At 46.8% G+C, this 26,480-nt stretch overlaps 1 protein-coding gene across 2 annotated transcripts; it reads right to left on the bottom strand.

Annotated features, from left to right (window-relative positions):
- Nucleotides 1–214: 214 nt before the first annotated feature.
- Nucleotides 215–25,105, bottom strand: CRTAP (cartilage associated protein). Of its 2 annotated transcripts, XR_013960787.1 has the most exons (8): nucleotides 24,585–25,101; nucleotides 18,733–18,882; nucleotides 16,624–16,795; nucleotides 12,222–12,350; nucleotides 10,271–10,416; nucleotides 8,390–8,473; nucleotides 6,030–6,238; nucleotides 215–325 (listed from the first exon to the last, which is right to left on the bottom strand). XR_013960787.1 is itself a non-coding variant. In XM_080671946.1 (7 exons), exons 1-7 carry the CDS (start codon nucleotides 25,053–25,055, stop codon nucleotides 6,185–6,187), a joined length of 1,206 nt encoding a protein of 401 aa, XP_080528072.1. In that variant the 5' UTR covers nucleotides 25,056–25,105; the 3' UTR covers nucleotides 3,698–6,184. The 2 variants fall into 2 exon arrangements, 1 of the variants encoding a protein (XP_080528072.1); XM_080671946.1 differs by lacking the exon at nucleotides 215–325 and having other exon boundaries at nucleotides 3,698–6,238; nucleotides 24,585–25,105.
- Nucleotides 25,106–26,480: the final 1,375 nt, after the last annotated feature.

The following is a 26,480-nucleotide window of genomic DNA, read 5'->3' as shown; positions in this document are numbered from 1 at the left end:
AACTGTTTATGACAGCGGTTCTCAGAGCATGGTCCTCGGACCAGAGGCATCAACTTCTCCCGGAATCATGCTGGAGCTGCAAATTTTCTGGTGCCAGCCCAGACCCATGAAGCGGAAACCCTGTGGGTGGGCCTGGCTCTATGTTTTAACTAGCCCTCCGGTGATTTAAATGCAACTCAAGGTTGAGAACCATTTGGTTTATGATGAGCTTTGAGGTGCGTTGAAGCCTAGAAGATGAATAACACCTGTGGTTTGTCTTGCACGGAAGTCAATGTGTGACTGAGGCAGCGTTCGAAGCTCCTGCAATACCATCTCCAGCAGTTTCCTAGTATTGGCACAGAAACAAAACACATCACATTTTTCTAATATGAATCACCTTCTTAGAAATCGTTCTCACCGGTAGGAAGTGATGAAGGCATACCTGTATTTTGAGACTCTAAGAGTCTAAGTGTTTTTGTGTGTCATAAGAGGGATCCTGAGCTGCTTTACAAGTGAAAAGTTGGTGGTGGTGTTTTACCTGAGGATAAAAAGAATTCTTGCAACGTGTTTTCTACCCTGCCACCTCTTTTCGGCACAAGCTTTGGAAAAATAATAGTCTAAGTGGCTATAAAGGCAGCACGGCAAAATGAAAGACCTTTGTCTCCATATTGGGCAAAACCAAGATCTGAAGGTACCAAATGGAACACCTACCTATGTGTCAGATGAAATCTAGAACCATAGGAATGCCTTCTGCATGTAGCCAAAGCAAAACACAACAGAACAAAAGCCAGAGACTGTATATATTTATAAATTAGATTCTTTTCTAATCTATTACAAGATAGCTTTTCTATTTTTAACTATGTAAAATAACCTCCGTCTCAGCATTGGGATTGTGTTATCCAAACTATATGTAATAATCCAAGAACATTCACTGAACACCAACCCCAAAATGGGTAATATTAACACAGGTGTATTAATACATTTATTATAAATATATTAATACATGTAAATGTATTATTTTCTAGACACGAACTGCAGAATAAGCCCAACACATAAGTTTTAAGTTTTCATTGATTTGGTGTCATCTAAATTAATGATAGAGGATCTAAAAAGCATGTAGAAAGATTAAAACGCTGTCATTATGCATGTTTTGAGACTAGTAAATGTTTTAATGTTCATGAAAATTGGGGCAGGGGTTCTATTAACACAAAGCTTCTGTGATATTTAAAATAAATAAATATTTCCCTAAATAGTTGTTTAATGTGTTTTATATCTAGGTTACATTCACTATGGCTTTAAAAAAAAGATCGGCTTGCAAATAATGTCTTCATACTTGCTGTGTCTAAGCTACCCCTCTAAGCCTAGCTCTCCCTGCAGCAGGATTTCAGGGGAGTCTGCAGAGCTCCTGCCCCTCCTCGAATCCTCCTCCCTCTTCCTCACCCAACCAGAGATTACTCACCTCTCACAGGCTTTGCTTCAAGGCATCCAGACCTAAGACATCTGTCAACGCGCAAACTCTTATTCCCATGTCGCCACTCTTCAACCCAAACTTTCCCACTGTATCCTCTACAGTTCTTGGGCCGACATCAATAAAATCTGTGTCTGCCGCCACTTCTTCTAGAAGCGGGTGTTTGAACTCTCGCTACCGTGGGTCTGCTTTTGCCCTGGCTGGCTCCTCACTCTTTCCATCTGCCTCCTCCTGCTCCCTCCTTTCTCCCTGCTTGGCCTTTAGTGACAGGCATGGACCATGGTGGCTGTTGGCAGTCAGGCCTGAAGATGTTTTCGGTCCTTTGTGTGCAATAGTGACTATTATGTCACTTCCCAGACCTTGGCAGGGAGGGACCAACTCATCCCATCCAAAGCAAGGCCAGGATTCAAAATATTTTTCCTGCCCTAGCCGGTTTGGCTCAGTGGATAGAGTGTCGGCCTGCAGACCAAAGGGTCCTGGGTTTGATTCCGGTCAAGGGCATGTACCTCAGTTGTAGGCTTGTCCCCTGCCTGGGCCCTGGTCAGGGCGTGTGCAGAAGGCAATCAATCACTGTGTTTCTCTCACATCGATATTCCTCTCCGTCTTCACCTCTCTCTAAAAATCAATTAAAAAAAAAAAAGTTTTTCCTAAACTTTTTTGACCCCCAGTCTCTGAAAGAGAACCTTCCTTGGGAGAATGAACCTCTAGCTCCAGAAAGGCCCCGGGCCTGCTCATGCCTAATCGGGACCACTTGCTGCGAGAGATCTGAAAGTCCTTGGGGAAAGGGCTCTGCTTTGCTAAGTCAATGTCAGAAATCTCACGGGCCTGGGAAAACAGAGCTCATTAGAACAGGCAGCCCAGAATGACCGGGTGTGGTTACACAGTCTCATCCAGCGGATAGAGAATGAAAACTAAAGAATACGCAAAATAAGACATATAATGTGATTTTAAAAAATCATCACTGTTTTTAATAGTTTTCTAGGCTCTAAATTTCCCACAAGAGCAAGATTGTCTTAAACTGCCCTTCCCAAGGGAGGAGGGATGGAAAGACATCAGCAACCTTCATAGTTTGGCCTACCGACCGCCACCCCAAAGTGGGCAGTAAAGCTCTGTGGTTGCTCTGGGACCTGTTTGCCACATTTTTCTTTCTTTCTTTTCTTTTTTTCCAGAGAGGAAGGGAGAGGGAAAGATAGAAACATCGATGAAGGGAGAGAATCATTGATTAGCTGCCTCTTGCATGCCCCACATTGGGGATCGAGCCTGCAACCCTGGCATGTGCCCTGACTGGGAATCAAACCATGACTTCCTGGCTCATAAGTCGATGCTCAACCACTAAGCCATGCCAGCCAGGCCCCATTTCTTTCTTTTTTAAAAAAATATATTTTATTGATTTTTACAGAGAGGGAGAGGGATAGAGAGTTAGAAACATCGATGAGAGAGAAACATCGATGAGCTGCCTCCTGCACACTCCACTGGGGATATGCCCGCAACCAAGGTACATGCCCTTGATCAGAATCGAACCCGGGACCCTTGAGTCAGCAGGCTGACGCTCCATCCACTGAGCCAAAACTGTTAGGGCGAGGCCCCATTTCTTAATTTCTTCCTATTCTTTTCTGGTAAAACGAGGCACCAGTATTTTACCCTATCAGCTGCAAGGAGGTAGCGAGCCAATTCATTTCTTCAACAAGCCCCAAAGCCAGATCTCTGTGGGGCAATGTTAGGGGCTACGGTCTGGTGGCTCACAGGCCTGCCCTCGGGAGAGAAGCACCCTACTGTGGCACAAACCCCAGCCACGCCTGACTCACTTCTGGGGTAGGAGCGGGTCAGTCAAGGCTAAGCTGGGCTGTCGCGGCCTCTTCCCTTTCGGGGCGATGGCCCAGGACGGGGTGGGGAACAGCCCTGCCCCGGCTGCAGGCACAGGAAGTCCAAGGCACAAAACCTTTGGCTGAGGCTCATTTAAGGTTCCTTTCCCTTTTCCCTCCCCGCCTCGCATCTAGTTTAAACTCTCCACACTAAGTCATTCAAGCCTGGAGCCACCAGAAAAAAGAAGGCGCTGTTTGGGGGATGGCAGATGATCAAGAGTTCAGACAGCTGCGATGAAGGATTAGTTGTGGGTTTTTCTCAGGGCCTCGCTACAAACTGTGTTGTAGCTCCATGTGCAAACACTATTAAATGAGAATGTTTGCTCTGGCGCCGATCCACCTCCTCCCCACAGCTCCAGCATTGAATTTTTTTTTTTTTTTTAAACTGAAGGCGCTTAGGTTTACAGCTCACATTTAAAACTTAAAAACGTTATTTCCATAAATGTTGGCAGAAACCGGCCCCTGTTTATCCCACCGGCAGTCATAACAAACCCTTTCCCACTGACAATCTAACAAGTCATTTTCTGTTTGCCACCGAGTTTGGTTCAATACAATTTCTGTGCTCTTAACATTCCCTTAGTAAGAACCCCTAAAAGCAGCCTTTCCTAAGGCGGCCTTTGTGGTCCACGGACCCAGTGGTTCTCCGGGATCCCAGAGGTGAGGACAACAGGTTCGTGGCAGGAAATAGAAAGTCTCAGGACTCGGAAAGATATTAGTACGTTGAATATGTTGATATATGAGACATTTCAGACAATTAGTCCCTTTTAAACCTATGTGTACACACACACACACACACACACACACACACACACACACACACACACAAACACTCAGCCATTCACTGCCCATGTCTGAACGTGAACAGGGGCCACAGCGGGTTGCCTCAGACCTGCCCGATGGGTGCCCCTGCCCGGGTTACCAGACCAGCGATGGGGCTGGACAGATCCCCCCACCCCAGCCCCTAGGGTGGGCGGCCTCCCTGGGTGGACCAGCTTGAGGACACCAAACAGAGAACCGTGTGGTGGCTCAGAGGGGAAGTGAGGTATCGTGGGCAAGTCTGGAAACGCACACAGCTCACAAATGTGTTTGTTTTTTGTTTTCAAAAGACAGAGCAGACCGATGCTGAACCCGTGAGGTTCAATCCAGGAATCTTCTAGGCTCATATGAGAAACCTGTTCAGGGAGGGCCTGGGTGGAGGTCATGGAGTGCAGCCGGCACACTGGGGTTTCATGGTAGGCTTGGAGAAATCAGCTCACCTTTTTGTTTTTAAAGATTGGTGTTGTTTCCCTTGAAGTTAAACAGTTTAATAATTCGGTTCTACAGCCTTCAATCCAAGCGAGGTGCCGACAATGTTGATCATACTATCCCTGGGTTTCTTCCTCAGGGGACATTGCTAGGATGGGGGTGGAGGTGATTTTCGATCCCCAGTGAAAAGAGGCCAAGTTCAGAGAGTGAATGAGGACACCATCACCGCCACCCAACCCTGCGCGGAAAAACATCACCCACAAAAAGCTCAGCCCAGACTCAGATGCAAAGGCAGAGGACCCAACGGAAGCCCTGCAGGCCACAGAGGTGGAGTGAGGCAGGCCCCCCAGCCCAGCCCTGGCCCTGTGGTGGTCCCTGTGCATCTCCTCACACACTGGGAAGGTCAACTGCAGCCAGGAGCCTCGGGGGAGTTAAACAGCTGCTGGGTGCACCACCCCCATGACTCCGGAACCCTGGGGCTGGGCGTCCACTCCCTGGGCCCCCCTCTACTTTGTAGTCCTGTCCTATGACCTCTTCCCCACTGACTTCAAACGGAAGTCTCTCTGGTGGAGTAGAGGCTGGGACAAGGGAAGAAAGGAGAACCCCGCATCCCACGAGCTGGGTGCAGCCACCAGTGATGCCAAGGACACTGACTCCTTTGGCTACGCGGCCCCCTGGGAGTACAGACTCTGCTGATGTGGGCAAATTCAGGCAAAGCCACAGCAGTAGGTGACTGTCTTGAGTTGAGTAGCCTAGATCTTGACATGAGGACTGCATGTAGGTGGAAAGGAGGTGCTCTCAGGAGAAGGGAAACGGGGATGGACGGTACCCAGCAGAAACAGGGCACATCCTGTTCCCAGAGGCTGGAACAGCGAGATGGGGAAAAGGAAGCCGGAAAAGCAAAAATGTGTTTTCCATCACCCGTTAGCCATCCTTACACCGAAGCCCCCAAACTCGATGCCCCTTCATTCCTTTCCAGGCCGCTGTGGGGAAAGTCCTGTCTCCTGCCTCCATCCCCGGCGTGTCCCAACTAGACTAAGTGGCATATCGGAGGAGGGAATAAGGTTGAATTTAAAAAGCTCAGATTCCAGAACCCCACATTCTCCTGTTTTCTCCTTCTTAGTCCTCCTAGTGGGATTCTCATTGCTCATGGTGATAAAAAAAAAAAAAAAAAGAGTAAAATCTGGAAGAGCAGGAAGGTCAAAGTAGGTTTTCACAATTACCATCTTTTAAGAGTATTATTTAAAAAATAGTATTGGGTTTTTCTGGGGGGGGGGATTGGAAAGACTGGTGAGAAAGATAGGCATGAATATGAAGAAGGCGGGTGTGAATATGGGGAAGACAGGTGTGAGGATGGGGAGGTAGGTGCAAACACAGAGAAGGCAGGTGCGAACACAGGGAAGGCAGGTGCAAACACAGGGGAAGCAGGTGTGAAGATGGGGAGGCGGGTGTGGTCACGGGGAAGGCAGGCTCACCCCTTGTTATATGTAGTGAGAGACGGAGCTTCCCTTTCACGTCACAGAGTAAAGAGAAGGCTTTGAGGTATCAACCACGTGGGCAGTTGGGAAAAGGAAGACAAAGAATCTGTGTTTCCTGAACATTGAAGAGAAGCGTCCTCGTCTCCTGTGGACTAGCTGGTCTCCTCCAGCTCCAAGAGATCATCCACGTATTCCACCACCTCTCCCTGCAAGAGACAACAGGACGCCTCTGCTGAGTGGGCTGCCCGGCTTTAAAGTGCGGGGAGCAGAGACTGTTTCCAGGAGGCCGTTGCCAGACGCCTGCTGGGGCCATAGCAGCCCTTCGCCCCTGCCCTTGGGCCCAGGGGACCTGGCTTCTCCCTGGGAGGGGACCTGGCTCCCACTCCACGTGAACGGGGGGTCAAGTACCCCCACAGATGCCCTGTGCGAGGTGGGCAGTCCAGCCACCCTCCCAAAGACTCTGCTCGGCACCCCCCTTCTGTGCCTCCTCCCCACTCCTCAACCCTCTCCCATTAGCTGCTACCCCACAGGAACACTTTCGATCCGTTCCTCGTCTGCCTTGATCACCAGACCATGGGCTTTTTGGGACCAAGACCTGGGTTACTTTTCTTAACGTTTCTTTATCGGTAACATGGGAGGGCTTTACTGAATCGTCATGACAAAAGCATCCAGTGAAGTAGGAATAGAAGGGGGGCTTCTTCAACCTGACAAGGGCGCGACGAGATAGGAATATAGTGGTAGTTTTACTTCTTCTTCCATCTGGATGCCTTTTATTTATTTTTCTTTGCTAATTGCCCTGGCTAGAGCCTCCACCACAATGTCAAATAGAAATGGAGAGAGTGGACACCCTGTCTTGCTCCCAATCTTGGAAGAAAAGTTTGCTCCCAATCTTGGAAGAAAAGTTTGATTCAGCATTTAGTATGTTGTTTGTTGGGTATTTTTATCATGAAGATTCAGGGAAGCTCTCTCATGTCACAAGTGAGAAAACAACTTCAGAAAGCTAGAGTGACCTGCAGGATGACAATATCAATATTACCAATCAACTGTCTCTCTATACACTAGCAATAAATGATGGAAAAATAAAAATAAGAAAACAACTCCATTCAATTAGCATCAAGAATAACAAAATTTGCCCTGGCCAGGTAGCTCAGTGGATTCATCCTGATGCACCAAGGTTGTGGGTTTGATCCCCTGTCAGGGTACATACAAGAATTAACCCATGGCCCTGGCTGGTTTTGGCTCAGTGATTATTAGAGCCTCAGCCCTCGGACTGAAGGTTCGTGAGTTTGTTCCCGGTCAAGGGCACGTACCTTGGTTGCAGGCTCAATCCCCAGACCCGGTCAGGAGGCAACCAGATGATGTGTTTCTCTCACATCAATGTTTCTCCTCTCTCTCTTCCCCATACCCCCCACTCCTTCCCTCCCTCCTACTATCAAAATAAAAATAATAAAAGTATTAAAAAAGAATGTTTATTCTTGCCCTAGCTGATTTGGCTCAGTGGATAGAGCGTCGGCCTGTGGACCGAAAGGTCCCAGGTTCAATTCCGGTCAAGGGCACATGCCTGGGTTGCAGGCTTGATCCCCAGTGGGAGGCGTGCAGGAGGCAGCCAATCAATGATTCTCTCTCATCATTGATCTTTCTATCTCTCTCTCCCTCTTCCTTCCTCTCTGAAATCAATAAAAATGTATTTTTTTAAAAAAAGAATGTTTATTCTTTAAAAAAAAAAAGAATCAACACATGAATGCATCAATAAGTGGAACAACAAAAAGTCAATGTTTCTCTCTCTCTCTCTCAAATCAACAAATTTTAAAAAAGAAGAGCCCTGACCAGTTTTGCTCAGTGGATAGAGCGTCGGCCTGCAAACTGAAGGGTCCCGGGTTCGATTCCGGTCAAGGGCATGTACCTGGGTTGTGGGCACATCCCCAGTACGAAGTGTGCAGGAGGCAGCTGATCAATGTTTCTAACTCTCTATCCCTCTCCCTTCCTCTCTGTAAAAAATCAATAAAATATATTTTTTTTAAAAAAGAAGAAAGAAAAAACAATAAAAGAAGAAGAAGAAAGGCTCATCAATTTCCCTTAAAAAAAAAAAAAAAGGATGGTTGGAGGCTCCCGTGGTGGGTCCTGGAGCACCCAGCGTGCTCTGTGCTCCGCTGGGAAACGTGGCGCTGCAGCCTGGGTTCCTAGAAAGCCGCTCTCCCATGCCAGCGCTGACTCCCCTTGAAACGCCCACAGACACCGCGTGTCTCAAGGCCCCCTTCTGTTTCTTATTTCAGGGATGACTCGCCTTCCAGTGATTTTAGCAAAGATGTGAGTAATATTTTCTCTTAGCCAGACGTGTGCTAAACATGAAAACTTACCTCATCATCATCCATGATATTTTCTCGAGCAAAGTCATACAGCTCTTTCTGGAGCGTCGTCACGTTAAAGAACTGAACTGCTTCCTGTTCAGACACAGACAGGGAACAGTTTGCAGGACCAGCCGTTTAATATTAGGACTGGGAGTGGGAGGAACAGGGCATGCATGGGGTTTCTTTTGGGGGTGATGGAAATACTTAAAATGAGGCAGTCTAGGCCATGGTTGCACAACTCTGTGAATATACTAAAACCAGGACTTGTGCCCCTTCCAGGGGTGAATTTTACTGTATTTAAATTATATCTCATTAAAAAAAAATCATCACAAGCCCTAGCTGGTTTGGCTCAGTGGATAGAGCGTCAGCCTGTGGACTGAAGGGTCCCAGGTTCGATTCCGGCCAGGGGCACATGCCTGGGTTGCGGGCTTTATCCCCAGTGGGGGATGTGCAGGAGGCAGCCAATCAATGATTCTCTCTCATCATTGATGTTTCTATCTCTCTTTCCCTCTCCCTTCCTCTCTGAAATCAATAAAGATATATTTAAAAAACAAACCAACAAACAAAAACACAGCAGCCAACCTCCCTTGAATGATTGTGTGAGTATGTGTGTAGGTGTGAAGGAAGATATAGGACTGTGTGTGTGTGTGTGTGTGTGTGTGTGTGTGTGAGAGAGAGAGAGAGAGAGAGAGAGAGAGAGGAAGAGAGAGAGAGAGAAAGAGATTGTAGGTATGTGTGCAGGAGTGAAGGAAAATGAATGTGTGTGTGTGTGTGTGAAGGAAGATGTATGAATGGCAAACCAGGACCGCATACATAAATCCCAATGGAAGTACAAGTTAAGAAGAAAGATCACTTAGAAAGGACCTTGTGAATATAATATGTAATCCATGGAGTTCCCTAACACAATTTGAGGCTGAGTTTGTGCAGTGTGGGGATTAAATGATGGTCCATTAGTAAACGAGCCTACCACGAAGCTCGTTATTAAAAATAATAACAAAGCAGGTGTATAGGTGTGACATGGAAAATGTTCATGAACCGGTAGGAAGACAAAGCAAGCTGCAAAACAGGATGTAAAGTGTGAGCCTGTTTCTGTAAAAATACATAAATACGGGCTGTAGAGATGACTAAATGTGCAGCCATAAGGCAGGGGGTAAAGAGAAAGTATGGAGGGACGAGGGAATACTTTTACTTTCTGAGTAAAATGTTTCTGTAATGGCTTGAAATGTGTAGAATTTTTACTGGTTTAAAAATCAGAATACAGCAGTAAAATGTTAGAGAGCAAAACACAGAAAATAAAATGAGTTTCCTTTCATTTCTAAATAGCCCCCTCTCTTCAGGTGCAAAGCAGTCTCCTGAGACCAAAGAGGAGGAAAGGCCCTGACTGGTTCAGGGGTCCTCAAACTTTTTAAACAGGGGGCCAGTTCTCTGTCCCTCAGACGGTTGGAGGGCTGGACTATAGCTTAAAAAAAAAACTATGAACAAATTCCTATGTGCACTGCAGGCCCGGGACGAGTCGGCTGCTAAGCAGGACAGGCAGCGGCACCCGGCGGGCCGGATAAATGTCCTTGGCGGGCCACATGTGGCCCGTGGGCCGTAGTTTGAGGACGTCTGGTTGGCCTGTGCACCAAAGGGTCTCGAGTTCAATTCCCAGTCAAGGGCACGTACCTGGGTTGCAGGTTCGATCCCTAGCCCTGGTCATTAAGCTTGCAGGGAGGCAACCAATTGATGTGTCTCTCTTGCATGGATGTTTCTCTCTCTCTCTAAAAATCAATGAAAAAAATATTCTCGGGTGAGGACTAACGATAGATAGATAGATAGATAGATAGATAGATAGATAGATAGATAGATAAAGGAGGAAAGGAATTGGACGCCCGGTGCATTGGCACTTACTGGTCTGGGCTGGAAATGCTCATCCGACAGGCCCCACTTGTCCCTGTGGTACTGGTAATACACCAGGTTCTGCTGCATGACCTTGTCGTTGGGGTCAAAGAGCAGGTAGCTGACCGCGCAGGGTGCTGCGTTCTTCAGGTCACTCACTGGGGTTAGGGAGAAAGAGGAATAGGACGTCACTTGCTCTCACCTGCCACCCTTCCTTCAAGTGCAGCTTCCTAAAGCAAAAGGTGTGCATGGGCCCCTTCCGGCAGCCCCTCCTTCCGAAAGCCTGCAACCAGCCAGAATCATCCCTGGGTGGGCAGGTCACAGACCGCGTCTCCATGGCAGCCTGGAGTTTTGAAACCTGGAAGTTGCTTGTTAGGCAGGAACCTTTGCAGAAATGCCTACTATCTTCCACCTCCAGCTCTGATCTGAGCTGGTCTCATATCCCTGGAACCAGAGAAGCCGGGGGCCCAAGGCCTGGAATGTCCTGGGGCTGAGGAGAGTGAGGGAGGATGGGCTTAGCAAATGAGCCTCCCCATTGGGGTCCTCAAGTGCCTGGGTCCCATTTGGATGAAACCACAACCTCCAAATTCATGTGGGCCCTCCGATAGCTAAACCAAACCTAGAAAACCCGAAAGGATGGTGGCCTCTCCAGGCTGGAAGAGATTTGAAAAGTCACCTGGGCCCGACCAGTGTGGTTCAGTGGATAAGCGTTGACCTATGAACCAGGAGGTCATAGTTTGATTCCCAGGCAGGGCACATGGCAAGAGGGAGCTGATCAATGATGCTCTCTCATCATTGATGCTTCTATCTCTCTCTCCCTCTCTCTTCTCTGAAACCAATAAAAATATATTAAAAGAAAAGTCACCTGGTCTTTTCATCTCCTGGAAGCAAGGTTCTCTCCAGCCTTAGAGCTGCCCCTCCTTCGACAGCACTTTTATTAGCATAGGGGTTTAGGAGAGGTTGGGATTTGTCTTAGGGCTGGGGACAAGGAAGAAGGCATATTCCGCCCAATTTACAACCCAGGAACTCTACCAGTACCTTTGCTAAAGCTCTGGGTATGAATAAATCATGCCGCCTAGTGGCTGTTTCTGGTAACGACAACTTTAAAATCAGGGTTTTATGAGCCACGTCTTCAGTAGGCCCAGAAAGGGGTCAAGTGTAAGTAACAACACCAGCCCTCAAGAAATTAGTGCGGTAGGTAAAATTATGTCCACTTGAAATGTTCTGACTGATAAATTTCAGGCTAAGGGAGGACCAACTGGAAGGAAGCTGTCACAGTCAGAAAAGTAAGGCCCATGACAGGGAGGAAGGGGAGTTAACGACAAAAAGAACAAACACATTTATAGAGTTTGCTCTGTGCCAGTGTGTGAATTCCCTCAGCGTTCCATGTCTAGCAACTGATTTAATCCTCACCACAGCCCTAACCGGTTTGGCTCAGTGGATAGAGCATCAGCCTGCCGACTGAAGGGTCCCAGGTTCGATTCCAGTCAAGGGCATGTACCTTGGTTGCAGGCACATCCCCAGTGGGGGGCGTGCAGGAGGCAGCTGATCAGTGTTTCTCTCTCATCGATGTTTCTAACTCTCTATCCCTCTCCCTTCTTCTCTGTAAAAAATCAATAAAATATATTTTTAAAAAAATAAAAAAAAATAATCCTCACCACAATCGTATGAGGTTAGGGCTATTATGCCTACTTTACAGATGAGGAAACTGAGACACAGAGAAGTGAGTAAGTGGCAAAGCTAGAATGTGAACGCAGGCAGTCTGGTTCCGGGGTCTGTGGGCAGAGTCACCATGCATGCTGCCTTTTTGTGCAAAGCATGCATTAGGGCTGATGATGTGACCTTGATGGATTCTCCCCAAACCTCAGGTAAGGGTCATTACCTCTCTTGTACAGAAGGGAAAGCCGAGTCTTAGAAGGACTAGGTCCCTTGCGCAAAATCTCCATAGAAGAGGATTACTTACATTTATAATAAGCAAACTGCAAATAATGATACATGGTAGCCACAAACTTGTCCACTGGGTAGCCTCCTATAACTGGGGTGAGGTTCTCTTCGCACTGGAGTTTGCATTCCAGAACTTCTACGTAATGATCTGAAAGAATAGACAAATGTTCTTTCTTTCTTTCTTTTCATTACTTTCTTAATGGTCCTTCTGCCCCACCTCCCAACCGATAAAGGTAAAAATGATAAATGATGAAGGTAACATATTTGCAACACTTATGATAAAGGACTCAAACCTTTAACATGTCAAGTTTCTCAAATATTGACAAGAAAAAGACAAATAACCAATGCAAAAAGGTGTGAAGAGAGAAGAAATGATAAAAAAATGGCTAATAAAAATTGTGAAAAGATGCTAAATCTTATAATTAAGAAATATAGTCCCACCTAAGATCATTTAAACTGTTACATTGGCAAAATTTTAAAAATATGATGACACCCAGTGTTAGGGAGAGAATGGTGAGACTTACACTCTCATATTCTGTTGGTAGAAGCAAAACAGGAACAAACTTTTCAGAGAGCAATTTGGCAAAATTTATCAAAGGTTAAAATGCACATTTCCTCTGACCCAGCGGTCTAGTTCCGGGAAATTTTCTTTAGACAGAGCCACACATAAGCATGTTTTGTTCAAAACAGCAAACATGGAAATAACCTAAATGCCAATCAACAGGATGGTGATTAATAAATTATGGTACAGCCCTCACCGGTTTGGCTTAGTGGATAGAGTGTCGGCCTGCGGACTGAAGGGTCCCAGGTTTGATTCCGGCCAAGGGCATATGCCTGGGTTGCGGGCTTGATCCCCTGTAGGGAGCATGCAAGAGGCAGCCTATCAGTGATTCTCTCTCATCATTGATGTTTCTATCTCTCTATCTCCCTCCCTTCCTCTCTAAAAAAAGTCAATAAAAATATATTTTAAAAAAATTATGGTACATATAAATCTATATAGACTTTAAAAGAGATTAGGAGGACCTAAATATAATAACATAGAAAGATATCAAAGACTACATTTCCCAGACTCCCTTGCAGTTGAATTGGGGCCATAGGACTAGCTGTGCCAATGATATGTGAATAGCAACAACTAATAAATGCTATTTCTGGGCCTGGTTCCCCAAAATCTCTAAGTAATACTTAGCCCCCTACCTTTTCTCCCTTCATGCAACTACAAGCAAAGACTCCAGAAAAACGGTACACGTCTTGTTGGAAAGGCACTCTCTTATATTGCTGGTAGGTGTACAAAATGATAACAAAATACTAAATAATTTATGGAAACATTTACTCTTTGAGCAATCAATCCCACTTAAGTTGACATTGAAAACACACCTCCATAAGTAGAATAAAAAGTCTAAAATGTCCCATTGTGGTATTATATGTAATAGCAAAAGATTGGAACAACCCAAATGTCCATCAGATAATTGAATAAACTGTAGTATATCGCCCCGCTCCCCACGCCAGTGAAGTATTCGGCAGCAATAAAAAAGAATGACACAATCTCTGTATACTCGTTAGGATACATTGTCAAGTGGAAAACACTAAGAACAGAACAGTGTATAAAATAGGGTACCTATTCTATAGGAAAGAAGCAGACAAAAAAATAGGAAGGAAATAGATTTGTATATGCAGAACCTTTATAGAAAAACAATGATTCAGGCAAGAATCCTCAACAGATGCTAAATCAGAGAAGTGGGGTGGTGGGGAGACACAGAGTTTGATAGATAGCAAGTTGTACCTCTCCACAAATTACTTATTAATCTCAAAAGGAAAAATAGTAATTATATTGTGGAGACACTGGAAGCTGAAAAGAACCTGTCTGGCCGGCGTGGCTCAGTGGTTGAGCATCGACCTATGAACCAGGAGGTCACGGTTCGATTCCCGGTCAGGCATGTGCCCAGGTTGTGGGCTCGATCCCCAGTGGGGGGTGTGCAGGAGGCATCCGATCCATGATTCTCTTTCATCATTGATTTTTTTTTTTTTCCTCTCTCTCTCCTTTCTCTTCCTCTGTGAAATCAATAAAATATATTTTAACAAAAAAAGAACCTTAACCAAATGCTCAAAAATTAGCATCACCAATAAGGGGCAAACAGACACCACCCACTTCTGGATGTGATACTGAGGAGGACACTTCTGTAATGGTCCAGCCAAACACGCACAACCCGAATGCAATTGTGAGGACACATCATAGAAACCCAACTGAGGAACCTATACTAATAAAAGGGTAATATGCTAATTAGACCAGATGTCTTCTGGACGTCCTTCCTGACAAAGCCTGGCCCAGGCAAAGCCGCCCTGCCCCTGGTCCTGGTCCCAGTCCTGGGCGCCTACAGCTGTGGCCTGGGTGAAGCTGCCCTGGTCCCAGATTGCGAGAGGCATGTCTGACTGCTGGGATCGGGCCTAAACCGGCAGTCGGACATCCCCCAAGGGGTCCTGGATTGGAGAGGGTGCAGGCTGGGCTGAGGGACACACCCCCTCTCCCATGCACAAATTTCGTGCACTGAGCTTCTAGTATTCTATAAAGGCATTGGCCTACATTCTTAGAAAATGAATGTAGAAGAAAAACCAAGAAAGGCCAAGGAACAGCTCCAGATCAAAAAACACGAAATAAACAAATAATTAGGAAACACGATCCTTGACTATAATGTACCAGGCAAAAAAAAGTTGTTAGAAAAGATATTATTGGGACAGGTGACATAATTTGAAAATGGACTGTAGATAAAAGCATTGTGCCAATATTAAGTTGCCTGAATTTAATAACTGTACTGTGGATATGTAGAGAATATTATTGTTCTTAGGAAATGCACTGAAGTATTATGGGTTAAAGGGTCATGATGTATGCAACCTACTCTCAGATGGTCCTGAAATAAAAATAATTACACACACACACATTGTGTAATTATGAAAAAGTAGCACACTCAATGTTAAAAATGAGTGAATCTGGCCCGGCCGGTATGGCTCAGTTGGTTGGAGTGCCATCCTGTGCGCAGAAAGGTTGCAGATTCGATTCCTGGTCAGGGCACATGCCTGGGTTGTAGGTTCGATCCCTGGTACGTGGTGATTTATTATACTCTTCTCTCTATTTTTTGTATATGTTTGAAATTTTCCACAACAAAAAGGTTTTGGTAAGGAAAAAAAAAAGGTACTCAGTGGCCCCGGCCAGTTTGGCTCAATGAATAAGAGCATTGGCCTGCGAACTGAAAGGTCCCGGGTTCGATTCTGGTCAAGGGCACATGCCCAGGTTGTGGGCTCGATCCCTAGTGGGGGACTTGCAGGAGGCAGTTGATCCACCATGATTCTCTCTCATCATGGATGTTTCTATCTCTCTCTTCCTCTTCCTTCCTCTCTGAAATCAATAAAAATATATTTAAAAGAAAAGAAAAAAGGTACTCAGTGGAAAAAGAGATACCTGAGCAAAAAAAAAAAAATAGATTAAAAAAAACCCTAGATTTGCCGAAACCGGTTTGGCTCAGTGGATGGAGCGTCGGCCTGCGGACTGAAAGGTCCCGGGTTCGATTCCGGTCAAGGGCATGTACCTTGGTTGCGGGCACATCCCCAGTGGGAGGTGTGCAGGAGGCAGCTGATCGATGTTTCTCTCTCATCGATGTTTCTAGCTCTCTATCCCTCTCCCTTCCTCTCTGTGAAATATCAATAAAATATATTAAAAACAAAACAAAACCCCCTAGATTCAATAATTGCCACACCACAAGATTTCTACAGCCTTTAACCAATAAAGTGCACAGTGACTTTCCAAGATGCAGACAGTGCTCAGCTCTGTCCCAGCCTTATCTGACTAGGGCACCCTTTCTATGAGGTGCAGTCCTAGGCTCAGCGTTCCCAAAACCAACTTGGGAAATCTTTTTATGGCCATTTCCCATTTTCCGGAGCGATGCTGCCCACTAGAGGTTAAAGAGAAACCCTGGGGAAATCGGAGCTAACTCTGCGTGATGTTGTAAATTTTCTTTCTTCATTCTCCCCTGTGTTTTCTACGCTTCCCATCATGAACATGCACTGTCTTATAATCAGACAATTTCTTTCCGAAAGTTATCTTAGTGACAACTAACTTAGAGGCTCATTATACTCCTCATTCTGCCTTTGTTTGTGCTGAAGAATTCCCACTATTAGAGGGATCTCAGCAACGTGAGGCACAAGGTACTCGTGGGCCCATTTTTATTTTCCCAGGAACCTGTGGGGAATCTGTCTTTGACAGGGCTGATGCGGTCAACCTCCTCTGCAGGTCTGTGCTCGAATGGTTAGACTCTCTATTTCTCCAGAAGGCCCGCCAAGTCTGATCTATGGAGGTGTCGGCCACACTCAGAAGTTCCTCAGAGGCCACGGGCAGCCACCCCATTGACATCTAGGTTTCAAGCCCCACCAACCTGCTATGGAAAGATAGAAATCCTTGAAGTCCTTGATCTCCCTGGCGCCCTCGCAGGCTGCGAGACACTCGTAAAAGGCTTTGAAGAAGTCGGGAAGGGCCAGCTCCATGTCGGTGATGGACGTCCTCCAGTTCTCACCGTTGTACGCCCGCACGGCTCGAATGAACAGGCTCTGGAAAGCAAGGAGAAGCTAGTGAAACTCCCAGACGTGAAGGGCCCTGTCCTCCCAGAGGAATCAGACCACCACAGAGCTCCATTCTCATTCATTCTGAAGAAACCACACTGACCCTTCAATAACTAGGAAGCCAGTTAATGACTTATTTCTGTCTAGCTTTTTCCACCCTGTGTACAATGGTACACGTCTTTTTTAAAATATATTTTTATTGATTTCAGAGAAGAGGAAGGGAGAGGGAGAGAAAAAAAAAAAACATCAATGAGAGAGAGTCACTGGTCAGCTGCCTCCTGCACGCCCCCCTACTGAGGACTGAGCCCACAACCTGTACATGCACCCTGACCAGGAATCGAACCCTGACCTCCTGATTCATGGATCGATGCTCAACCACTGAGCCACACTGGCCGGGCCAATGGTACGCTTCTTATTTCATTTAATTCAAAAGGTAGCAAGTGCTTAATAATAAAATCAAGTTTGAGTCAAGGATAAAGAGGAAACTATAGTGAAAGAAATCAGAGCAGCAGTCCCCAGGGGGTCAAGTTAGGGGCAAAGGCAAAAGGGACATGAGAGAACATGTTAGGGGAGATAAAAATATTCTATGTCATGATTATGGTGGGAGTTACAGGACTGCATATATTTGTCCAAACTCATTGAATTGTACATTTAAAATCTGTAATTAAAACTTAAATACATTGTACTTCAATAAAGCTGATCTTAAAAATTGAATCCAGGAAAAGATAGAAGCTTGAGAGCAGGTGTCGAACACCTGTCCCCTAACAATGCAGTAACAAATAGGGAGGCCATGCACCAGCACCAGTTACTGGGGAGGGCAGCCCTGTGCCAGACAGAAGAAACTTCATGGAATTCCTGCTCATTGTAGACCAGATCAGGTAAAAGAGAAGTTACGAGGGCTGCGGAAGCAGCGTGGTCTCACAAGAAATAAATACAGATCTCGGATACACGCACAGACCTGCTAACCTGGAGGGGCCAGGACAGCCTCAGCATTCTCTCCTGGAAAACTAAAGGGACCCCAGGAAAGAGACTTCACACACTACGTTTGAGGGTCACCACTACTGAAAAAGTGAGCTGGCAGGCTGGTCGCACTGTAGGAAACCCTGCAGTCAGACCTTGGGCTCCCCTGGCTCCCCCTGGATACTTTCAACATATCCCTGTGTCTTCAGTCCTGCCCTCCCTTTCATTGCTATTCACGTCCCCAGTGCCTGAGTCCAACAGGCCCAGACAATGGTAAGTGCAATGGTAAGAGGGGTTAGGGTCTTCCTCTTCTCATTGTCCTCATTAATTCTCATCAACATTCCTCTTTGCAGATGCATAGATCTAAGTAGCTTTTCACCTGTCAAGTCTGTCCTCCTAGCCTCTCTATTCCCTTTCCACTTTAATCTATAATAATAAAAGCGTAATATGCTAATTAGACCAAACGTCCTTCTGGATGAAGCCGGGGCTGCGAGGGAAGCTCGGGTCCCAGGTGCCAGAGGGAAGCCAGTGCCAGCATCCTGGGGAAGGAAGGTCTACTCTTGCACGAATTTCGTGCATCGGGCCTCTAGTAGGTATATATGTTGTGTGTGTGTTTTTGTGTTTGGAAACTTACGTTTCTGTTTCTTGTGTTCTTGGTCATTTTTTGGATGATTTCCAAGACTTGTCTTTATTTTACCATCTTAAAACTGAATAATCAACTGATCATATTTATAAAATGTAGCACTGAAAGGAAAGGTGGTGTTAAAAGCATCATGGAATGTAAAATCTCATTCGTAAGTGGATCAGATTTATGCTTAAAGAATCAATCATTTCTATTGTCATGACATTCATCAAATGTGATCAAAAGTCACTACAAGTCCTTAGATGTCTACACTTGTTCAATGAGATACACTTCTTCAACAATTCACATTGCGACTGACCAGTGTGTAAAACTCCAAATATACCTCATACGACTTGGTTTCCAAGTCTTTGATGTAGTCCTCGGCATCAGGCAAGCTCTTGTAATAAGCCATGTTTTTCTTCATCATTTCATCATCAGGATGCTTCAGTAGAAAGGTGTGGGCAGCTGCTATAGCTTTTGGAAAATTATTTGCCTAAGGTAGAAAGAAGACGAAAGCCACTCAATGGATGGTGAGCAACGACTTTTGCAAAACTAGAAGGTCTGTTGGATCTTTAACAACTTAGTATTTCTACGCAATGTTCCCAGCTTAGGGTTCAGAGACTTCCATGGCCCATTAAGACTTGGTCAAGCTACTCTGGGTGAGTGTTTATCCCCTGAAGGTGACTAGATGGCCTCTGTGGGCCTTTCACAATCTACTCTCCCGTCTCCATCCTGCTCCATACCCCAAAAGGCTGGCCTTTATGGACAATAGACAACCTTCTGGCCGGCATGGCTCAGTGATTGTCTTCCTATGAACCAGGAAGTCGCCGCTAGATTCGTGGTCAGGGCACTTGCCCAGGTTACAGCCTCGATCCCCAGTAGAGGGTGTGCAGGAGGCAGCCGATCAATGATTCTCTTTCATCATTGATGTTTCTATCTCTTTCTCCCTCTCCCTTCCTCTCTGAAGTCAATAAAAATATATTTTTAAAAAATAATAAAAAACAAAAACAAAAATAGACTCCTTTGCCCTCTAGATTCCAGTGGGATTTATCAATGAGGAACCCCAACAGGAAACTAAAGGGAAGAGTGAGGTTGGGTTATTTAGTCTCCTGGTTCCCTCCCTGCCTAGTCACCTCGGGCTGCTGTTGTCCCTTAACTGAAGGTCATAGCTCCTCTCAAGGTGACCCTTTCCGTATATACATACTCTCTCCTTCCAGGTTCTTTCCTTTGCCTCTTTGGCCTAGGAATGGTCACACTCCACTGTTACCAGCCTCTGTAAGTAATTGCCTTACTAACAAATGTCCCTCCAATCGCCCAAATGACTACACCACATCTTTCCTGCCAGTCTCTGACACATCAGTATTTTCCTAAGTCTCTCACAGAACCTTCTGTTTCACCATTCTCTCTCTCTTTTAAATAATTTTTATTGATTCCAGAGAGGAATGGAGAGAGGGATAGAAACGTCAATGATGACAGAGAACCATTGATCGGCTGCCTCCTACACGCCCCCCACTGGGGATTGTGCCTGAAACCCAGGCATGTGCCCTGACCAGGAATTGAACTGTGACCTCCCGGCTCATGGGTCAACACTCAACCACCGAGCCACATCGGCTGGACTTCACCATTCTCAATGACTGTCACCACCTGCTCACTTACTCGTCCATTCACTCAGCAAGTATTTTCTGAGAGCCCCCTACATCCTAGGCACTGTTCTAGAAAGTAACAAGGGGCAAAATAGGGGTAGGGGGGGTGAGTCCCTGTCTTCATGTACCATACATTTAAGTAAGTTCTCCTTATCTCCCAGCAACCTCGATTAAGAGCCTATTATGATGCCTGTGTTCTGTCTTCCCGCCTTTCACACCTCTCTGTGGGCTCAGCTGCTGTGTCCATCTCCCCCTCCACACAAGGATCCTGCTAGGACCCAGCAGTGTCATTCCTGTCTGCATTCCTCGTGCCAGGCACACCTCCTGTGACAAGGCAGGACACAGGGTCAGTGACTGGACTTGACATTATGACGACATAATATTGTCATAAAAACAATTCCCATTTTCTTCTCTTTTTCCCTTTCTCTTCTCCACAGTTAGGCAGTGGCCACCTGATTCTGAGTTTTACTGCTTCACGGGAGGTGATTTCTGGTCAGAATGCAAAAATGACTCATCTGACAAAAGCCCTATGCCCGTAAGAGAATTTGGCAAATGTGAGGAATGAAGGAAGATGGGAGAGGGAGCTGTGGGCAGAAGCTGGCTGGCCTGAAAGAAGAAGAAGGACAAAGAGAGATTCCCCTAGAGTAGGAAAAAAGTTCCCCGTTGGCATCTGCAGAAGCAAGGTCTGCGGCCTGGGGCTGCAGTGTGGCACCCTTGTGGGCAGAAGTCTTCAGGGAGGAATGATGTGTTGGGGGGAAGGGTGCTCAAGACGGCAGGAAGATAGGGATATGGACTCCTCCCTGTGTGGACACGTGACCCACAACCAGAGAGTTCCCCCCACATTGATGTCCTGGCTCTGGCCTCCCCTGGAATCATGGCACAATCATGGAGGGCGCAGGAGGGGCACCCGTACATGTGCCCAGACTTGAGTCCTCCAGCCAATCTGAAGGGACACGCGGAGGCAGGGATTAGGGAATTGGGGTTGGAGAGAGAAAATAAAGGGATATTTGGTACACTTGGATGTCTGAGAATCAAAGGGTAGCACATATCTGTACGAAATTCCCCCAGAACTGGAGCCAAGTTGTTTAGAAACAATGTTGGTGGCTGTCATAGCGAAGCGGTGGGTGGTGGTGTTTTGAGGACGCCCGTCAGTGGCCGGTAGTGGGACTGCGTTGAAAAGCGTTCTGCAGAGTTTTACAGTCCCGGCCGGAAAGAGGCCAGCCTGGCAGTGGAGGGAAGGAGGAGGTCTGAAGGCAGCCCTTTTACCGCATGTGCCAGTGAAATCAGGCTCTCATTCTCAGGAGAGCACCTAGAAAGAGGGGCGTAGAGGGGGCTTTTTAAGGCCTCTCACTTGGGACCTGAGTTCACAAAACGGAACCCCCTTCGGAAGAGCAAAGGGTGCTTACTCACTTGAACTCAGCTCTGCCAGCGGGGACAGAGGCCACATCTTGGGGAAGGTGGGTGGGAGCCCTTCCCCTGCCACGGGTTCCTAAGAGAGAGACAGCCACCTGCATGAGAGGACCCACGCTACCTGCCCAAAGAGCCACTCCCAGGTCGGTGTGGTGGCAGGCCTTCTGCATTTGGGAAAGGGTGGTGCCTGCGAGGTGGCCAGCTCTCTCTGCTCAGAGTTCAGAGTCCTTAAGGATTTGACAAAGCACTGCAGCCCACTTTTTCCTTGGCCTGTGGGGAAGATAAGCCTTTTTAAAAATATATTTTTATTGCTTTCAGAGATCAAGGGAGCGAGAAAGAGAGAGAGAGAGAGAGAGAGAGAGAGAGAGAGAGAGAGAGAAAGAGAACCAATGATGATAGAGAATCATCAATCAGCTGCCTCCTGCACGTCCCCTATTAGGGATCCAGCCTGCAACCTGGGCACGTGCCCTGACTGGGAACAGAACCATGACCTCCTGGTTCATAGGCTGACACTCAACCACTGAGCCACGCCGGAAGATAAGCATTTCAAGGAGATGGTGGCCACAGAGAGAGCCCACAGCGAGTGATATAAACCTAAGGCAGGCTGGTGACATGAAATCTATAGAGGGCTTGAGGACTTGAGGGCTACACACCTGGAGGGTGGCCCCTTCTCTCCAGATCACACATCCACGCCTCCTCACTTCTCTCTGACAGTCTGCACTCACCATCCCGCCCCGTGTGTTCATATCAGACATTCGTCCTTAATCACTGAAACAGTGACAAATCAGACTGGCACAGAAGCATCCACCCAAATCCTATCTCTAGCCTTTAGGTGTCTGGTAGAATGTATGTGCCTGTCAACAGTCATTTTCTCTCTACCCAGAAACAAAACTTGAAAATATAAACATCATTAAGAAAAAAGAGAAAAGCACACCATACAATATCAGCCCCTAAAATCTGTGATTTTCAGTCGAAGCAATGAAGATTCTTCATATCTATATATATAAAAGCCTAAGTGACCGTTAGGACCAGACAACCAGATGACCGGCCGGTAGCTATGACGCGCACTGACCACCAGGGGGAAGACACTTAATGCAGGAGCTACTCCCTGGTGGTCAGTGCGCTCCCACAGCCAACCTCCTGGGGCTGGCCAACTTCCCAATCGGGGCAGCCAGCCAACCTCCTGCAGTCCCTCCCCCCCAGCCGACTGGCCCCAATCGGCCGATCACTGGCCAGGCCGAGGGACCCCACCCTTGCACGAATTCGTGCACCGGGCCTCTAGTTTATTAATAAAATTCTTAATGTTTTTCTGCCCTATAAGAGACCTCAAAATACTAAGATGGTATTTTACTGACTTTTAAGTGAGTGTTACGAGAATATTAAAGGGTTTTGAAGAGAAGCTATGAACTTCCTGACCTTTGAGGATGCCATGATGAAGGAGAAAACCCAGGCCTTAGGGTCACATTGAGTAAAATGCTCTTCCCTTCCTTCCTACATCACTTGATTCAATTTCATCTATACATTAAAGAAATCAGAGCTTTTGCTATTCTCAAGTCTTAAAAATAAAGTGTTTCCCCTTTTGATTATGTGATTCAATTTTGGTTCTGACTGCATTTGCCAAAAACTATCCAAAAAGAGAGAGAGAATTAAACAAGTCATTTTTAGCTTAAAAAATAGTGCTTGAATGAACCAGCCATCATTTTTCAATGTCCTGTAAATTTATTAATCTTATCCCCGGTTCCATCTTAAAACTTTTTTTATTGCCAGGACAAACAGTCACAAAACTGATACCTATAATAATAAAAGTGCAATATGCTAATTAGACCAGACGTCCTTCCTGACCACCTGACCTTCCGGGTGAAGCTGGGGCTGCGAGGGAAGCCCAGGTCCAGGGTCCAGGGTGCCAGAGGGAAGCCAGTGCTGGCATCCAGGGAAAGGAAGGTCTATGCTTGCACGAATTCGTGCTTCGGGCCTCTAGTGTTATATAAAACTATACTTGAGCATAAAATAACCCAGCTTTCGCCCTAGCCAGTTTGTCTCAGTGGATAGAGTGCTGGCCTATGGACTGAAAGGTCCCAGGTTCGATTCAAGTCAAGGGCACATGCCCCGGGTTGTGGGCTTGATCCTCAGTAGGGGGTGTGCAGGAGGCAGCCAATCAATGATTCTCTTTCATCACTGATGTTTCTATCTCCCTCTCCCTCTCCATTCCTCTCTGAAGTAAATTAAAGTCTATTAAAAAATAATAATAACCCAGCTTTCCTTTTATTTGGGGTTTAGTGCTATTTTATTGCTCATGTGGCTGTTTCAGTGGAAATATGAAAAACAGATCTTGCAGGCCAAACACTCAAAGCAAAGTTAAACAAAACAACCAACTTCTACACTCCAGAGTCTGACAAATATCATGCATCTAATTTTGCAGTCATTAAAGTAAATGCAATTATACTGTTTTTAAAATCGTTTCTAATTAGATAAAGTAGAATGTGGGCTCTCTTGGCAAAACCCAGTGAAGACCTGTAAAGTTAAAGCCTCTTTATCCAGTAACAGGGAATTCAGCCCATTCTTAAAACTTGTGGTTCTCCAAGGATAGGGAACTGCAATTTGTGGCTATTTTTAGCCGGCAATCACAGACAATCAAAGCAGCCGCAAAAAGGAGAAAGACAACTGTGTTAAATTTAAATCTAGCAGACAGACATCAGAGAGCACCAACCCTGATGAATCAGTGCTAAGTTCTGCTCCTCCAGGCAGGGATGTGTTCTCCCCTTTCCTGGCCTCAATGTCCTCCTCTTTAAGAGGGACTAGGCAACTCCTCAGGTCCTGTTATTGAAAGGGACTTTACTGGCATCTCCTGAAAAGCGGAATCTGTCTTCCAATAACGGGTAACAACGACCAGGCAGTTGGTTGGGTGGCAGGCATTGCGCTAGATGTTCTATGCACGTATTCTCTGCCTTAGAACAGCCCTTCAGGAAAGGTATTTCCATCTCTGAGACGAGTAAGGGCGAGGTGATTTGGAGGCGTCCTTTGCCAAGGCTGGGCGTCTGAGAGCTGGGTCCAGAAAGGGCGGTGGAACCTGGCCCAGCACAAAGGGGGCGGAGCCTGTGCCTAGGGCGGGGAAGGGGCGGGGCCCGGCGCGGGGCGGACTTGCCTTGAAGTAGGCGAACTGCAGAAACTTGTAAGGCTCCCGGCGCTGGAATTCGGCCAGGACCTCGCGGCTGGGCTGCGACTGGCGGAAGGCTGGCAGGCCCTGCTTGCAGCGCTTGAGGCAGTGCGCTCGGCGCAGCAGGCCTCCGAAGAGGCGCAGCTCGGGGTAGCGGGCGAGGCCGGCGGCGGGCTCGGGCTGGGGCGCCACGCTGCAGTTGCGGTGGCAGAAGGCCTCGCTGTCGCGCAGCAGGCGGTGCAGCCGCAGGCTGATCTCCAGGTAGCCCACGCTCTCCGCCCAGTGCTCGCCGCTGTACTGGTCCAGGGCGTGCCGGTAGGCCGACTCGAGCGGCATCAGCTCGTCCCGCGGGAAGCTACGGAAGCTGTAGCGCTCGTACTGGGCGCGCCCGGAGCGCAGCGCGCAGCCGGCGCACAGCAGCACCAGCAGCGCCCCGGCCGCCCCGCGTCCCGGCTCCATCGCGCCGGGCGGAAGGAAGGAAGGACAGGAGCAAGTAGGAAAAGAAGGAGGACGGCGCGAGGCAGCGGCCGGAATGCCGGGGAGGCGGGGACGCCAGCCTCTGGCCCGCCCCGTCCGGCCGCCCCTCCCCACCCGGACCGAGGGTCCCTGCAGCTGCCGGGGTGGGGATGGGGACCCGGGAAGAACCCGCTGCCTTCAGGTTCCTACACTGTCCAACCTGTGCTGGGGCTCTGCTGTTCACTGGTTGGGGGATGGCGGTCTGCGAGCCAGACGCTGCCCTAATGGATCATAAACTTTATAATCACTTAGAGGACTTGTGAAAACGCAGATGCCTGGGCTGTACCCCCAGAGTTTCTGATTTAGCAAGTCTGAGGGTTTCCATTTCATATATATATATATACATATATATATGACTTAGAATTTTATTCTAATGATCTCTTTAATTTTATTTTTCAATTACCGTTTGCATTCAATATAATTTTGTATTTGTTTCAGGTGTGCAGTAGAGCGGTTAGACAATCACATACTTTACAAAATGTATCCCACCCCCCACCCCCCCGCGATATTTCCAGTACCTACCTGGCACCATACTTAGTTATTTCTATATCATTGACTATATTCCCTATGCTGAGATCCCTAGGTCTATTTTGTAACTAACCAACTTGTACGTTACCCTTCACCCATTTCGCCCAGATGACTAGGCAGAACACAGGATTTTTAGGGCGGTGAAACTATTCTGTACGATCCTATAATGGTGGATAAATATTATTATACATTTGTCAAAAGCCATAGAATGTACAACATCAAGAGTGAACCCTAATGTAAACGATGAACTTTGGGTGATTAGGATGTGTCAGTGTAGGTTAATCAGTTGTAACATGTATCACTGGGTATGGGATTCTGATAGTGGGGAAAGCTGTGTGTATGTGGTGGCAGGGGGCATACAGGAAATCTCTGCTCAAATTTTTTTTTTAAATATATTTTATTAATTTTTTACAGAGAGAAAGGGAGAGGAATAGAGAGTTAGAAACATCGATCAGCTGCCTCCTGCACACTCCCCACTGGGTATGTGCCCACAACCAAGGTACATGCCCTTGACCAGAATCGAACCTGGGACCCTTCAGTCCGCAGGCCGACGCTCTATCCACTGAGCCAAACTGGTGAGGGCTGAGCCAAACTGGTGAGGGCTCAAATTTTTAAAAAAATATGTTTTTATTGATTTCAGAGAGGAAGGGAGAGAAAGAAACATCAGTGATGGGAGTCAAGCCTGCAACCTGACCCGGAATTGAACCATGATCTCCTGGTTCATAGGAAGTCAGTCACTGAGCCACACCAGCTGGGCTCTGCTCAATTTTGCTGCAAATAAAACTTCTCTTACAATAGTCTATTTTTAAAAAGAATACTGGCTGTTATCTTTAAAAAAGT

The sequence above is a fragment of the Plecotus auritus genome (genome assembly GCF_963455305.1).
Source record: "Plecotus auritus genome assembly, chromosome: 6".
Lineage (NCBI taxonomy): Eukaryota > Metazoa > Chordata > Mammalia > Chiroptera > Vespertilionidae > Plecotus > Plecotus auritus.
This window is presented reverse-complemented; position numbering and strand designations above follow the sequence as displayed.

Bases quoted from the DNA above. Each gene is read 5' to 3' on its own strand.
- CRTAP (XM_080671946.1), bottom strand. From the start codon at position 25,055: ATGGAGCCGGGACGCGGGGCGGCCGGGGCGCTGCTGGTGCTGCTGTGC. The intron at 10,417-12,221 runs GTAAGTAATCCT...CCCTAACCCCAG, and splicing joins GCAGTTTGCTTATTATAAAT to TGAGTGACCTGAAGAACGCA. The intron at 6,239-8,389 runs GTAAGTTTTCAT...TGTCTCTTGCAG, and splicing joins ATATCATGGATGATGATGAG to GGAGAGGTGGTGGAATACGT.